The sequence below is a fragment of the Ambystoma mexicanum genome, chromosome 1p, assembly GCF_040938575.1.
Source record: "Ambystoma mexicanum isolate Mex_15411 chromosome 1p, UKY_AmexF1_1, whole genome shotgun sequence".
Taxonomy (NCBI): domain Eukaryota; kingdom Metazoa; phylum Chordata; class Amphibia; order Caudata; family Ambystomatidae; genus Ambystoma; species Ambystoma mexicanum.
The window spans coordinates 678865619-678882926 of record NC_090921.1 but is presented as its reverse complement, the minus strand read 5'-3'; the positions used below and the strand labels follow the sequence as shown (position 1 = coordinate 678882926).

Below are 17308 nucleotides of genomic sequence, written 5' to 3'. Positions count from 1 at the left end.
ATTGTTATTGTTATTTTGCATTTGTATAGCGCCTTATATACCATTGGTATGGTCTGAAGGCGCTGGTAGGTTGAACGCCCTTGGGAACCGAGGTTCGAGTCAGTAGAGAGGGTGAGGAGAGTCAAAAGGTGCGTGTGCGCACAGGTATGTGTGCAGCTGGTGCGGGTTGATGTGGTAGCTGCTTCTTAGCGGTAGGTGTGGTGGTTGAGAGTCAGGAGAATGTGTACGCTCTGGCAGAATTTATCCCGCTCCAGAGTGGCTGCGTTAGGCCTGAGGAGAAACGCCAGGCTGGGGGTGTTAAACCAGCGGTGGTTAATTAGAGTGCTGGGGAGTGAGCGGTGGATGTTGATATGAGAACAGTTATACCGAATGGTGTCATAGTATCCCTGTGTTCTATTTGAGTGGTGGTGTAAAGAGGAGAGTAGGCGTGGGGTGGGTATGATATATGTTCATTCAAATTTACGCATATCAATGCATATTATGTACGTCATGCAATTTAAGCAGTCAGGAACACATTCGCGCGTGCATAGTTCGTCTTGCGTGCTCTAGTCAATCCCTCATTTTCAGTGTGCTTCGTGCATGCTCTCATGTATTCCAAATGCATGCACTCCCGTCGTCCCCGCGAATGCACTCCAGTCTGTCTATGCGTTCATCAGGTCTGCACGCTCGTCCGGTCTGCTCTACACAGGCGTCGGCTTCACGCAGGCATCTGCTCTACACAGGCATCCGCTCTACACAGGCATCCGCACCACACAGGCATCCGCATCACACTGCTATCTGCTCCACACCGGCATCCGCATCAGATGGTTGGGTTTTAGGGAAAGAGCCAGGTTTTCAGTAGTTTGCGGAAGGCCGTTAAGTCCTGAGTTAGGCGGATGTGGGGTGGGAGCGAGTTCCACAGGGTTGGGGCCAGGGCTGAGAAAGATGCTCCGCCTAACCTGACTGAGTTTGTTTTAGGAATTACTAGGAGGCCGGCTGAGCTTGATCTGAGGGTGCGGGTAGGGTGATAGGGTATTAGCTTTTTTTGAAGATAATGGGGTCCAGTTTTATGTAGAGCTCGATGGGTGAGGCATAGGGTTTTGAAAGCCACCCTGCGGGCTACCGGAAGCCAGTGCAGTGTCTTAAGGGCTGGGGATACGTGGTCCTTTGGACCGAGCGCAAGAAGCACTTTGGCTGCTGCGTTTTGTGCTCTTTGTAGTTTATTCAGTTGGTAGGCATGAATTCCGAGGTACAGGGGGTTACCATAGTCCAGTCGTGATATGACGATTGATTGGACCGCGGAGACTCTGTTAGGGAATGAGAGATATGGAAAGATGCGCCTAAGGTTTTTGAGGTGGTAGTGGCAGGACTTTGAGACATTGTTGACTTGGCGCGAGAGTGTTAGGTCGGAGTCCAGGGTGCACCCAAGATTTTTTAGTGTGTTAGAGGGGGTCGGTGAGTTGCCCATGGTGGGTGGCCAGGGTAGTGGGTGCGGAAGAAAATCTGAGTTGCCGCAGACCATGATTTCTGTTTTGGAGGGGTTTAACAGGAGGTGGCTTTGGGTCATCCAGCGTTCGATGTTAAGGAGGCAAGAGGTCAGGTCGGGTTGGGACTTGGGTTTCGCGTTCAGGAACTTTAGAATTAGTTGAGTGTCATCTGCGTAATTGTAACACAGGATGTTGTGAGCACGAATTATTGGTGGGAGGGTGATCAGGTAGAGATTGAAGAGGAGGGCGGATAGACATGCTCCTTGTGGGACTCCTGTGTCAACTGGTCGGGCTTGTGATGTAAAGTTGGAGAGTGTCGTTATTTGGTGCCTGTCTTTGAGGAATGAGGCTATCCATTTATGGGCGGTTCCACGGATTCCTAGGGAGTGGAGGCGGTCAAGGAGTATTGAGTGATTGATCGTGTCAAAGGCGGCTGATAGATCGAGAAGGATTAGTGCGGCGCATCCTGCAGAGTCGGCAGTCATTTTTAGGTCATCCCAGATCGAGGTTAGGGTGGTTTCAGTTCCGTGGCAAGACCTGAATCCTGATTGGGCGGGGTCTAGGAGGTTGTTGGCTTCTACAAAGGCATTTAGTTGGGAGTAGGCTGTTCGGTCAATGAGTTTGGCGAGGAGCCTGGTGTTAGAGATGGGGCGGTAGTTTTTTGGCTCGAGAGGGTCGAGTGAGGGTTTTTTAATCAGAGGTTTGACGTGCACCAATTTGAATGCATCTGGAAAGATACCGGAGGAAAGGGAGGTGTTTATGATAGATCTTGCGTGTTCTCCTGCGCAGGTGGAGGCAAAGATTTCTTTAAGGATTGTGGCTGGGCAAAGGTCCAGTGGTGATCCAGATGGTTTGCGGTCGGATAGGAGTTTGAGAAATTGTTCTGGTGATATTGGACTGAAGGACTCGAAAATTGGTTGTGTAGTGGTTGCAGTTGGTGGGCTGGCTGGTACTGGCTGATGTTTGCCTGGTGGTTGTAAGAGAGCCTGTTTGGTGGTCAGAGTTTTTGTCCTTTCAATGGCCGTGGCGTAGAAGTGGAGGGAGAGCGAGTCACATAGTGATTGTAACGCGGTCGGGATGGTTGTGTTACATGCCGGTTTGGTGAATTCGGAGATAATTTTGTGAAGTTCTTTGCATGGGTTTTTGCAGTTTAGGATTCGTGAGTTGTAATGGGCTTTTTTCGCTTTCCGGATTTCGGCTTTGTACCGGTACAGGTGTCGTGCTAAGGTGGTCCTGCTGTCGTGGGTTTTCTCTTTATGCCATTTGCGTTCTAGGTATTTGTAATGTCGTTTAGTGTTCTTTAACTCAGGAGTGAACCATCTGGGGAAGGGGCCAAGTCGGGTTGATGGTTTGCACGTGGGGGTCAGGCGCATAAGGGATGGGTTGAGCCATGAGTCAAAGGCCTCAGGGGTTAGTTGATTGTTGTGATGGTAGGTAGGTTGTGGAGACTGGAGGAGTGCTTCGGCTAGGTCCGGGGTGATTATTAGTTTCTTCCAGCTTTTGCGAATGTTCGGAGGTTCAGAGACGAGTATGGGAAGGGGTTCAGGTGAGTGGATGGTGAACGAGAGAATGAAGTGGTCGGACCAGATGATAGGTGTGGGCTGCATTAGATGAATCAGGGTGTTGGAGCTGAAGATGGCATCAAGAGTGTGTCCTTTATGATGGGTCGGGCCGTTTATGTGGGGTTGGAGATTAATTGCATCTAAACCGTCGATCAGGGAGTATGTCATGGGGTTGGTGGGGATGTCAAGCCATATGTTGAAGTCTCCAAGAAGGGTGAGGTTAGGATGGTTTAGTTGGAGGGTGGAGATGGAGTCGCAAAGGTTGTTTGCGAAGTGTCTATCATAGCCAGGGGGTCTGTATATTATTAGGAAGCTGTACGAGAGTGAAGGGGAGAGGGATAGTTTAACAAGGAGCGATTCGCAGGATGGAATGGAGGGTTGGTTGTCGATGATTGAGGCGCGGAAGATGGATTTGAAGACGAATGATATAGAGATGAACGCTGTTGCATGCCGCAAGTCAAAGGATGAGGAGTTGAAATGAAAAGGTACTAACAGCCAGTGCCACCCAGACCAAAGGATTGTACGATTTTCAGCAAGATCTGATGGTCGACCATGTCGAACGCGGTGGACAGGTCTTGAAGGTGCTTCCATCAGCCAGTTCCTCATCCAAACTTGTAGCACTAACAAGTCCAGGTCCTGGTTATAATCCAAAGCCCAGTAGGACTGGTGTCAACAATTTGAATTTGTCAACAAAGTTTGTTCGTTTCTTGACCACTACTCTTCCAATTTGTTCATTGAGGAATGGGATTTGGAATGTAGGCTGGGCATTTTCAGATTATCTGAAATGAAGATATGATATATGAAATTTCTAAAGCACTCAAACCTGAAGGCATGCGTGCGCTATTGACCGAAGGGAGCTTGTAGAATAACTTTCTCATTATCATTTTAACGACATAGGAGTCACTGCTTTCTTCCCAGCGTTCTGGTAGAAGGTCAGAGGCCAGCATTGTGTTAAATAGCTCTTCAATCTGACCGCTGAAAAGCAGAGCAATGTCCTTTGCTATTTTAGGCAGCAAAGGATCTAAAGGTGACGCTAAGCAGATTCTCCACTTCCTCAAGTGCCATAAGCGTAAAGTTGGTAAAAGCCACTTTAGGTGTTAAATTAGATTGGGTATCTACTTTGGCAGAATCTAAAAGGTCAGTTTGAATTGTTTCTGTTTTATCAACAAAGCAGATGGATATCTCATCAACCACCCGATGTGAAGGAGTTATAGTGGAAGAGGGTTATTGTTGATTGCCCTGATAATTCAGGAATAAGGTCACCCTTAGAATTCACCCTTCTTTTCTTCTCAAGCCGGTCTCAGATTTCAACATAAATCAGTCAATGTTTCTTCCTTCGCTCTTTCAGAACCCTTCCAATCCCACTAAACAGTCTCTCAACAATATGGACGCTGGGAGGGTTCTCACATTTTAGTTAGGAGAATGAATTCAAAAGGATCATACGCGTTTTTGTGAACTATGGCCACAGTAACACAGGCCTCCCAGGTTTGAAAACAATCTATTACAAGATGGATGTTGCTGGGCACCGTCTCCTGCTACCTAAAAGCATAATAATGGGATTCATGTGCTCCATCTTCATAATGGGATTTGACATAAGAAACAACCGGCAGTCCTCCGGGTTATGTCAGAATACGAGTGAAAATTGACATGCAATTGGTCTGAATATCGCTGCAAAAATAAACTGAGGGCTAATTGGCGATGCTGAGCATTGTGCGGGGGAGTGGCTTAGGTTCCACTGGTTTGCGTAATGCCATCCTCTCCTAAGTGCTTTCAAGAAATGGACTGCAACTGTCTATTTCTTTTTGGTACCAGTGAGTAAAAGAAGAGAGGAACCGCACTATTTTGTTTATTTTAAGAAGCTAGTTTCATTTTTAAATAAAACAAGAGATGTATGGATAAATGAGTAGTTTGAGTTAATGGTCCTTCTTTGAAATAGATATTTCTCCTATTATGTGATGTGTTCAGGAATACTTCCTAAGATCAGAGAAATGTATGGCCGTATGATTCTGTTTAGGGTGAAGATACCTGTGCTGCAGCAATGGGATTAGAAATAGGTCTCTCTTCTCCCTCCAAGTAATGCCAGCTTGTATCCAATAGTTTTGCTAGAGAGTGCATTTTGTAACCCTTTTTATAAGCGAAGATATTGTGAATCTCCATTGATTTTACTCTTGAAGGCATCATAGAGGGTTCACTGATAAATGCCAGCAAACCCTCACCCCGAATGGGAGGTGCTTGTCCAATCCAATCCTATGTTCCCTTGCATTCTAGGCCATAGTCCAGATTCACGATAGGAAAAGCACAACAACAACTCTCGGAATGCAAAGAATAAAAAAGAAGTGAGCGAGTGTCTCCCACATGAAATGAGGCCTGTTGGCATATACGCAGGCTGGACCATGGACAATTTGCTTTGCCCTTAGCATAACTGGAGTGGACCTGTGAACTCTTTTCCAATCAGGCTGGCTTTTATTATGGGTTTGCAATGCAATCTTACTCTTATTGTCTAGCTTTCAGCTTATTACGTTTGCTTTCTTGTGGCTTTCTGTTTCTTTATTAGTGTGTGTTAGTTTCACCTCTTTCATATCCATCTGGTTGCGGGGCATTTTAGGCTGAAAGAGGTTGTGGTGTGTTCGTGATCCCCCTGGAAATGTGACCCATATTCTGCCAGGTATTGCCACTTCCGTGTGGAATAGAAGGACCAGGAATGTGAAGGCAGGGCATATAGGGCTCCAGGTAGACTCGGGACAGTTCAGAGCCTAAGCAAATCAGAAGAGTCTAGATAAAGCTGGACGGAGAGCCTGTCACGTCTCCCTATCATACTCTTTACAGCGGCAAACATGGATGGACTGGGAACGAAAAGGGGCCCTGGAATTTATTTTTAGAGTGGCCTCATATTACACATTTTTAGCAAGCCCACCACTTTTCCTATGGGAAAATGTGGAAATACCACACAAAAGAGGCCCTGGGTGCAGAGGCCTACCAGGAAATCTCCAGAGTTCCCTATAGGCCAGCCCGCCCCTGGCGGCAAAAGCAATCCTGACAGGTATAACACCTTCACTCTCCAAACAGACCTGCGTTAGGAGGACCTTACCGCCTGTCGATGGTCTGATAACACTGTTTGATCCACCCCATGGTAGGGATCTTGCTGCGAGGCGTGGCGCCGTTCAGGTATACCAGCATGTAGTTTTCTGCCACCATCACTTCAAGCGTTCCTATGATATACCTGGGTGCAAAGGAAAACGGGATCATTAACCAGACAAAGGAGCAAAGCTGATTAATGACTGCAGCTCAAAGGAGGACTGGTCTATAGGGGAACACAGGGCATGCTGCTGGCTCTGAAAGGCTGATAGGGTTTGGGCGCAGTCAGTCATGTGGCCGGCCTGTAGGAGACTGCGCATAAACCTCTGCCACCAACGCTCCTTTTCAAATGTCACGAGAGTTTGTTTTTTAATTTATAAAATCAGTGGTTATATCAATGCAGGCCAGGGCTATTTTTCTTTAGAATAATGCATCCCACCTGGCAGTGGCAGGCACATTTCTGGCCTAAATCAAGCACATGCATAGCAGCCTTGTTGGCTTTGCTAAATAGAATGCCTGTGGCCACACAGGCCTACTCCCAGGTCCCAGGCTGTGCAGAAGGTCCACATTGCAGTAGGAGCACAAGAGAGGAGCGTGACCTGCCTGCACTGCCCTAGCTCCACTGGACTCCCCAGACCTTTTAGTGTCACAATTGCATGCCACGTCCTGTATAGCTTTACACATGCTCTTGGCTTCTTTATTTGATACCATAGGCCACCCACAAGCTGATGATGGCGCTAAAGGGCACCATGTGAGCCAACTGATGATGACTTTAGAGGTGGGTCAAAATTATAAAGCCTCACTAGGAGGTGCTGAAGCGCCACTTATGGGTCCAAAATAAGAACGATGCTAAAATTCCACCTGATCCTTACATAATGTTGCTGCTAAAGCGCTACTTAGAAACACAAACATAAAAAAAGCACATCAGTTTTACTTCATATTTTAATATCTCGTATGCCAACTGATCTTTAGTGCCTTTTTTGGAACATGAATGTCTTAGCATAATAGATAGCTCAGTGGACTGAGCGAACAGGGAAGGTCTGTGTGAAGTTTACGTGTTCAATTTGTGTGTATGTGTGCAATGTAAATGGACACAATCACAATGCATGTGCACAGTATTTCCCCCAAGAGTAGCGCTATAACTCCCCTCTATATTCTTTAGAGACGTGTGTGTTCGTAAAATGTATCCTTTCTGAATGTTGCTGGTACCACATTTGACTGCGGGTGGAGGTCCCTAGGTGGCGCCTAACTATCTGACCCCCCTCACTTTGCGCACTTTTATCATTCTATAGCCAGTGTAATGCTGAAAACCAAGCTCTTTCAGAGAGGAGGAACACATGCCCCATCACTCTGTCTCATCACTGGAGGCAAAGTGGTCTGGAGATCTACAGACAGGCGGGTTCCTCTGAAAGTCTGGTGGGGGTGCGACAGAATCAGTCACATGTTAGGCATGCCTGGCTCATTCTTTGATGCTTCCATGCCTACTGCCTAGAGTAGACTAGGTTCCTCATTGTTTTGGCAGCTGGCATGACAAAGTAGGGAGTGCTCCCCAGATCAGGGAAACAGGTTTGGAGGAGTTGGGTTCTCTACTGCTGTAGCCAGTAGGCATGGGCCGGTGTGGGTTCCCTACTGTTCTGGGCAACATTTATGGTTATGGTTCTTGGTAGCAGGTGTGCAGGCTATGTGCCTAAGTCCCATGATGGGTGGCTGAGTGATAGGAGTAGGGTTACCAGTGTAGGCCCAGGAATAGGTACACAGAGTCAGTCTTTGAAGGAGGTCTGATGTCCAACTCCCTACCTCCCCAACCTTTACCAATGTAAGAACCCCTCAGACCATTCAGCACCGCCTAAGAGAAAGGCGCGGGGGATGATGGAAAGTCCCATCATCTAGGCGGCACTAAGCAGGAGATAACAGGAGGCCTATGATTTGCCAGTCTCAGAGGAGACATCTGTCTCAAGTTTCCAAATAGAGGACCTCAATACAAGTTTGGTGATATTTCAGTGGTAAATACGCTGAAAGACCACTAAACAAATTTACCAGTACCATCACTTGGTCCACTGGAATTATTGCTGATTACAAGTGGTGGTAGGCAGTGTTGGTCCCCATTTATTGACATCCACAGGACTCTGTGGGGATTTCGGTGGAATTACCACTGGCCGAATTCTGCTGATTTGGCAGTTTTTTTTGTGTAGTAAATTTGAGAAATACCTCCATCCTTTTGCTGGAGGGTTTTCCTCTGCCTTACCTCCAAACCTGTAGTTTTTGTCCACACTGCCAAACTTGAAATGAGGTCCAGAGTCCTTTAGCTACACAGGCTCCTCTATGTATGACCAAGAAGACACACAGGTGGAAACTGATATCCCCCTCGAAAGACCTACTATTTGGAACACATGGTGATCCCTTCTTAATAAGCAAGCAAACTGACATGTTACTGCACCCATCACAGATGGTGGTCGCACAAATTGACACTTTGAGTTGTGGATCTCCGCCACAGCACGTACAAAGAATGGAATCATCTTGTGAGTTTAAAGGTCGGCAGCGGCTTGCCTAATCACTAAGCTCACTTGCCCCAAAACTCCAGGTAAAAGTAATTAAACAATAATGTCACTGGGCGGACCCACTGAGTTATGAAAGAAGCCAAGAGCTTTGAGAAGACCTACGAGTCAGGAGTGAGGCATAGTGAGCAGGAGTGTGCGCGACGATGCCATCAGGAGGTTGGAGGCAGTATGAAGATGTCAATGAAGGCGAAGGAGATGGTGGAGGTAAAAAGAGGTAGACAAGAAGTGAAGGAGGTTTAGGGAAGCTAAAACATGGAGTAGGAAGAGAGAATATGAACTGGGAAGTGGAAGGTGAAGATCAAGAGGTGCAGAAAGGAAGTGAAGGGGGAGCGAGGAGCTCTACAGTGGGGAGAAGGAGAGAATAGCAACAATGGAGGAGGTGGCAAGGCATACACCGCGTGAAGAAGTTAAAGTAAAGAAATGATCAGGGGGAAGGGCAAGAACATCAGAGAATTGGCAGAGGAAACTGAGAAGAGACATAAGGAGGAGGAGGTGCAGACTACAGTTGAGAAGATGGAGGAAAGTAATGGGTACTTTAAAGTGGTAGTTGCAAGAAACCAAAACAGGAGGTTGTGATGAAGTTCCATGCCTAACTCTGGGGACATCTAGTGAGTTGACTAAGGAAGCCAGGTGCCCTCAAATGCTAATGGATGATGATTCTAGGGGTGGTATGGGGAGTATCCCCTGGTACCCACACTTAGCCACCATTTTAGGGCAGAGGGCAGTCAACTGAGGCCATTAGAGATACCATCACTTTAAGAGAGGCGGCTACCACCCTTGGGGGTTAAACAAGAATGGACTCAAGTATACATTGCCTATCCTGTCCAAAACCCCAAGTCCTTCATGCATTCACAGAGTAAATCATGTTTTAGACACTGTGCCTGTAATTGAGTGAAGCTTTGTGACCAAAGGAAAACAAGTAGCAAAGGATTGAAACTCCTTCGACACTTGGATTGTATGCCCACAGGGACATTAGGAGCACATCACATTTTCCTAAGGCACTCACAGAGCAAGCCTTAACAAACACCAGAGGCACACCAGATGTTTTATGGCACCCGTGCTGTGACTGTGCTTAGCAAGCTGGCTCCAAGTTCATTTCCCAGAGGTCTGAAGCCCAAGAGCGCAAGTGAGGTGATAATGGCAAATAAAAAAATGCCTTTATCTTGCTCACCTTCATGTAATATGCCTGAGGAGCATTTGCACTTGCTCCCAGACATTTGGGCTGAAGAAGAACGTCATGAAGAGCCCTGGTCTGGACAGTTAAGGAAAGTGAATTCCAAGATGGTGGATCCACCTTTTAAAGGCCGTTTCCATCCCCAAATCAAAACCAGATCAATCTATTAATATGGGACAATCAAAGCCCCTCGCTCATTCACATCCACAGGTGCAGACCGTCACAGGAAGCCCAACTCCAGGCATAGGGGGGGTCACAAGACTATATATTCTCAGTGTTCCAGCCAGGCAATGTGGATGTGTGCAGAAGGAGCTGGTGAAGGAGTTTGGAGTAAATGGACAGCGATGAAGAAGTTTGGAGGGAGACTGAAGAGAGGAGAAGGTTGCAGATGAGAGGGGGGATACGTCATGAGGAACTTGGTTTGAGACATCGGGAGGATTCTGGTTTAAAAAGGCCAGACGGAATGGTTTGAAACATCAGGAGGAGGTTAGTTTGAGGCATCAAGATGAGGTTGGTTTGAGACAGTAGGAGGAGGTTGGTTGGGACATCTGGAGATGGTTGGTTGAGACATCAGTAACAGGATGGTTGGAGACATCAGGAGGAGGTTGGTTTAAGACATGAAGAGGAGGTTTGTTTGAGACATCAGGGGGAGGATGGAGAAACATGTTGGGAGGTAGAGCAGGAGGCTAGCAAGGTCATAGCTAAAAAGATTAGGAAGGCATGAGAGGCCACTGTGACAGATCTGATGGATTTGTTACCAGTTCCCTGGGGAGAACCTCCGATCATGTGGCCAGGGAAGGGCCAACGCTGCCTGACTCTGAACTTGGGGTTGGCTATCTGCAGGAGGACCACATGGGGGTAGAGCACCCTTGGGGGAAATAGAGACGACTCAACAGAAGAGACATGTTATACCACCGCATCTCTAAGGAATAATAACATCCATTTATTTCCATATAATCTATGTATGGCATACTGTGAGATAGAACATGCTAGTGAAGGTAACATAATCACCCATACATATCCTTATGAGAACACCTTGATGAGGAGGAGGGATCAAGTAATGAAGATTACTATGACCAAAAGAACAGTGTGCATACTAGTTGTTAGGAACATGTGACCTCTGCCAGGATATTCAAAACCGACAGTGGAAAACCAAGGTTAGGAGAAGGAGAATTTATTCCCGATGCCTGTTGGGATGCAAGACCAAAGGAGGAGCCTTCCTGCTGCAGCACCATGACCAGAGAAGGCTGCTGGAAGGAAGCGAATGTGGAGCGGAGGCCTGAGGGTGGACGATGTGTCAGTCCACGCTGATGGCAAGAGGCAGACAGAAACAGTGGGCACGAAGGACGACAAAGCTGCCAAAGAAAGGTGGTAAGCCTGTGCTGCAGGGTTGGAAAGCCGAGACGCTTTGTCCGGTCTACTGCGTACCAGAAAGAATACCAAATAGAAACTGGCGAAAGCTTGGGAAAGCTTGAACAGAGAGATAGGAACCCTCGGACCATCTGTAAAGGTCCAAGACCTGTATGGAAAAGAGACTGAGAAGCATTGTGCACCCTGATGCCTGCGGGTTACAGCGTGTTATAAGCACACAACATGAACAAAAACACATTGTATGACTGAAAAGCAAGTTGAAGCTAAAGCCAACATAATTTGGAACGGCCTGGCAAAGAAGTGTACCGAGCACGGAAAGTAGCGGGTCTGGGAGTCACACCCAATAGTGAACTGTGCAAAGAGAAGCTATAGAAACTAACATTCAGGGGAAAGGAAAGTCCCTGAAAATACTGAACTGTGAATGGAAGTATTACAGAATCCTGGCAGGAGAGAATACGAGGAACCCAAGTGGAAGTGAATTGAGAATGGGAGTATTACAGAGTCCTGGCAGGAGAGTATACCAGGAATTAAGTGGAAGGAAATGATGAACTGTGTATGAAGGAAAATAAAGGGAAGACCCATACCCCTTTAAAAGTAGAGAACATCGTAAATGTAATCCAATGTAATGTAATTTTTTTGTATGGAATTGGTACAAAGTCCTGGCAGAAGAGTATGCCAGGTGAAGAGTGGAAAATAATGGTGAACTTTATAAGTGGAATAGAGCTTCGGAGGTTATAGGAATCAGGAGGAGAAAGCCTCTCCTGAAGTGGATGGAACTTTGATTAATTTATTTGCACCTTTCGGAACTTTACTTTGAACTGCTGGAGAATAGCTGCAGGTAGCAGCTAAAGAGAGTTTGCACCTTTCACATTACATTAGGTTTAGTGTGTGAGGGTCAGGTTAGGGTTTTGGACACAAGACGGAGGACTTATTCTACTTTGGACATTTTGACAGTAACCTTAGTAGTTTTGTTGAGGCAGAGAACCCCCTCATAGAGTCAGGGAAAGATAGTATTTCATTCAACTCCCTTTCTTTTTTGTTTATAAAATACAAGTCTACAGCAACCAAAATAATGCCTGTGTGCCCGACTCTTACTCTTGACTCCTCACAGCATGCTTTGCCTGAGGCAGGTGGCAGGTCAACCCCATGGTAGGAAGTATAATGAGCATGTGGCGTGGCATGGCATTTCGGAGCAGCAGGGCCAGAATAGGTGATGAGAAGTGGTGAAGAGGGAGGTCGTGATGCTAAGAGAGGCAGGTGACAGAGCCCTCTTAAAGTCGCCTGTGGAAACTGGGAAAGGCAAACCCTATTGGTACTGTCCTAAAGTTGAAGAGAAATTCTTCTGACAGCTCATGTGGGAGGCATGGTGACATCAACAGGCACTACAAGGCAAACCGGATGTGGCTGCATCCCCCCACCAACAACCCAAATGAAGCAGGAAGAAGCACTGAAAGTGTTCCCTTGACACTGTGACAGGAAGGTACCCCGAACCTTGTGAACTTTATCAGAAAACCAGCCTGACACCGTATTTCTTTAGTTTGAAACAGGAGAGAACCTTTGTGTTAATTAAATTATGTTTTAACATAAGCATTGTGCGTGTCCCCTTTGTGGATCCCATAATCTATATCACAAGATACAGAAGTGGTGGTGCATCGAGACGGACAGTAGGAATGAGGCCCAGGGGAAGAAGTGGGGTGAAGAAGGAGGAGACCAAAGATAATAAAGAAGAGACAGTGGAAGGATCTGTGACCAGTACTAAAAGGGTTGATCCTGTTAACCCTAGTGTCCAGTGCAATGTTGGCCAAGTTCAGAGGGTACTGCCCTATTTGCTCGCAGGCCCATTTGCTATTCTCTTTTATTTACACATTTTTTTGCAGAAATATATGGGCGGGGTTAGGGTTAGGTATATATTAGGGTGGGTGGATGTGTTGGGTTGGGGCGTCTCCACCTGCTTTTTATGCAGAGAAATGTGTAAACAAATTAATCGAGCAAATAAGACTTGAACAAATATTCTCGATGACACATTGTGGAACCGTTCAGAAGAAGTCTGATGTCATGGCTAAGTCCCGGGGGCACAGAACATGCTATGAGAGTCAATTACACATCAAGAGAAGAGCACAATCCTATCAAGTTCTATGAAAGCAAAACATTCAACCACAAGAGCCATAAAAGAAGAACCCCAGAAAAGTGAGTGATTTTTTGACTGCAAGTTGCTGAGGACTAAGGTAGAGAGAGCTCCAGTCCGCCAGAAAGTCTTATTTGCTTATGTTATGTTTAGCATTTCACAATGATGCTTCTGTTCCACCTACTCCTTTAGTATTTTGGGTTGTTTAATAAAGACCCTTAGACCTTTGGCTTCAAGTTGTCTGTTGATTCCTCAGCTGTGATGTTTCCCTGCTGTTCTAGGTCAATCATATGGAAGGAATGTGGTTAGGATCCTTGTGGCATGATGTGAAACTGTCTGTGGATTCTGTGGCATGGCCCTAGGAGTTGACATGAGCTGTAGCTTGACATGGCACTAGTTGTGGGTGAGAACCAGCAGCATGACATGGCACTAGTGAGGGTAAGGGCCAATCACATTAAGGGCACCATTGTGTGGTGTATGTGTGCATGACAGAGCACTAGTGCTGTGGAGATATTAGATTGCAGAGAGAGCAGTTGCAGACTGTTTCCACTGGGCCCCAGAAGAGAACCTTGAAGGGCACCTGCAGGAAGGGTGGCGGGTGGGGAGGTCTAAGTGTTCCAGTGGACAGAGAAGGAGCAGTTAGTCAGATAAGAAGAGACCCCATCTACGGTTTTCCCTGTAGGCCAAGGTGGGGAATTTTCAGGAAAATGAAGCAATGATCTACAGTGTCAAAGGCATTCGAAAGTTAGGTGGCAGTGCTAGGTCATAGCAAAGGAGTTACAGACGCGGGGAAAGACAGTCGCCACCAATGTCTGCTTTAGAACTCAAATTGGAGTAAGTTTGCCACCAGTCAGGAGGTAATACGATTGAAGCAGTGGTGCCGCCAGACATTTTTCATAGGGGTGGCCTGGTGAGGTACTGGAAATCTTGGGGTGGCATACCAAAACAAACACATAACCAGCATGCGGGCTGTTTGGGGGGTCTGGGGGGCATTTTTATAAAGGTGGCTGTGGCCCCCTTTGAACACCCCTTGGTGGCGCCTCTGGATTGAAGAACAAACTATCCAGAATTTTGGATGAGTGAATAGTGGAAAGCGAGGTAAGAGCAGGTCAGGGGAACCAATTCCTTAATTGAGGTGCAAAGGAGTGACAAGGAGCAGAGGAGGGACTCGCTAAGTGGAGGACAGACACCAGTTCAGGGTGGGAGGTGGAGAGAAGGAAGGAGGTGGCGAGGGACGGGGAGAGGAGGGCAGTCATGGTATTTTGTATCTTTGAGATTTTCAAGGAAAAGAGGTTGGCAACCTTGTCCAGTTAGAGGAAGAAGAGTAACTACTCAAGTCAAGGTTGACAAGCGTAGACTGTAGCGGTAGGAATTGTTTGTGATGATGATACTGTGTTATAGGTTAATTAGAGTGGTAGAGCTTAGCTTCAGAACCAGGGATGTGATGGTGTTCTTTATGATAGTGGGCATGTAGGGGAGGTTGAGCCAGTGAACGGGCAAAGTGACTGGACCCTTATCAACTGTCTTTCATTGTTTAACCGTACGCTTCCAGTTCATCATTCCCAGTAAGCTTGCTATTCCCAGTAAGCTCCCAGTTTGTCACTCCTGGGAAACCTGGCATTCCCATATCATAATATGTCATGACATAACATGCCATGATGTGACATGTCACAATATCTCATAACATGCATGACATAATATGCACGATATGTAATTTCATGGTATGCTGTGTCATGAAATGTTATATGACATGCTATAGCATGATATATGACCTGATGTGCCATGTCATGTCATGATGCAGCATAATATGGCATGATATAAATCATGTTAGGTAAAATCATGACAATGTATGTCATAATATTTAATGCATCAATATGGCAAGCTATAATAGGTCATGCCCTGCTGTGTCATTTGATATATCATGATATACTAATGATAAGCTGTGTTCTTATACAGCACTTCATGCCGGATTCCATATGCTTCTAAGAGCTGTAAGAACAGGTGTGATTGTTACCCCATTTTATGGAAATCGATTTATCAACCTTTGAGGGATGAAAGACAAAACTATCTTAAAGACTCAATTCAAGGACTCTTCAAGTGTTTAGGTGCTACTGCAGCACGTGACATTCCCCAAACCATACCTGAAGAGATTGTCCATAATATACTGATAGTCTCGGATACTGCTGGCAGGGAGGTAGCAGGATGCAAACATGATAACGGCATTCAGACCGTCTCCATAATAACCTAAAGAAATAAGTGAAAGGGGTTAGAACTACACACAATAGTCCCATCTTCCTTCTGGCTCTAAGCCATTAGATAACTAAACATAATGAAGATAAATAAACAGTGCATATCAAAAGACAACATATGGCAACAATAAGTCCCAAAAGACAAAGTATCACAAATCTAAAAAAACTGGCAAGTTAGTGTGGGTTGTAGGGTTTTCCAGACTAATATGGGTCACTTCCCAATGAAGCACATGCGAGCGGGCCATACACGAGGAGTGGGATGCCTAGACACCTACTATCATATTTTAAAAAGACTTATTTAAACTTTTTCCAAAAGAAAGAATAGTCAACACATATTATTGTATAAATCTTGCACATGTACTTTAAACAACAAAAATAAAAACTTCTCATATACATCAATGGGATCCACCACACAACAAGAGTAACGCGATCAGTGTACGGTTATCAAGCTTCGATCAACATCCGATGTCAGCAGCAGGGAGATGTAAAAGTCACAGCATTTCCAAGAATTTCAGGGCCCTTGAGCTCACGTTAGCATACAAAATCACGCCACAAAATGTGCACATTTATCGATTGCGTGGTACCACCTAGATGACCCTTGTTAGGCATGTACATTCGTAATGTGACCAAATGTCTTTAGAGTGACTTATCGATGTGTGAGGAATTCGAACATCTGCACGGTGGGTGGCTTTTTTTAAATGTTTAATTAAATGGAATGATGGTAGACCACCCTCAGGAAAATGTGTGGGGCTGATCCATACATATTTCCTATGCTCACACCACAACAAAGCATAGACCCGTGTACTCCGGGCTGGACAACGCCTACAGGCCTGTCATATTTAGTTGGAATGTAACAGCCAAGGAATGCAAAAATTCATCTCCAGGAAAGGGGAGGGGCAACCCTCCCCCTGCCATGATAGGCCTGATTAACTGACAAAGGCTCCATGGATCCGCCCTGCTCTTTTGTTAGGCCCTGCAGCTGGTGGCAGCGAATATCATACCAACAGGGGGTATTTCAAACAGTCCCACATGGGGCATGACTGCAGAGGATAACAAAGGAGGCAGGAAACACAACAACCTTTCATATGCAACTCTGTCAACCTGAAGTTAGCTCCCGCCTCTCAGTGTCGATGGCACTGAACTGTCATGTCTAGCTCTGTTGTTTAAAGTAGGTCATCCCGCTATGGGCATCCCATTCACAAGGCACAAGAATGTGGTTTGTTGGAGCCAGAGAGTCTGGTCTCGCCACAGCTTCAAGAGAGACCTGCCGCTTTAATCAGAAACCACAGAGAGGACCATTAACCAGAGAGACTCTTTGATCAACAACAGACAGGAAGATGGGTGGGACTTATTATCACAAGGGAGTTGGCCAGAGCTCTTTCTGTTGAGAGAAGGATTACACCATTTTAGCTCTGGGGCACACCTTGTTCCTGTTTTTACTGCTTTACCTTTCCTGTTGCAAAGCACTCTGGCTATGACCTCATGCATACAGTACAGGAGATTGTGGGTAGGAACCCCAGGATTGGTTCATTAAGGTAGGCTTAGCCTACACCAATCACTGTGGCCCACTTGGCATTAAATAAAATGGCTGAGCTCCTCTTTTGGCAGATCATCTGTAGGCTTCACAAGAAGCAGAAAGAAGAACTAATCCTTGGGCCCTGACTGAAGGTACAGTCTGCCTTACATCTTCCGCCAGTGAAGGAAGGCCAGGATATCTAAAGATGGAAG

The 17308-nt window shown here is 46.2% G+C and overlaps 1 protein-coding gene across 5 annotated transcripts in view; it reads right to left on the bottom strand.

Annotated features, from left to right (window-relative positions):
• Positions 1 to 17308, bottom strand: part of BNIPL (BCL2 interacting protein like) — a 337025-nt gene that overhangs the window by 31490 nt on the left and 288227 nt on the right. For all 5 annotated transcript variants that reach the window (XM_069649767.1, XM_069649768.1, XM_069649766.1 and 2 more), the window contains 2 exons: positions 15473 to 15575; positions 6117 to 6248 (listed from right to left, as the gene is read on the bottom strand). In XM_069649767.1, the coding sequence (XP_069505868.1) occupies positions 6117 to 6248; positions 15473 to 15575 (235 nt within the window). The remainder of the gene's footprint in view (positions 1 to 6116; positions 6249 to 15472; positions 15576 to 17308) is intronic.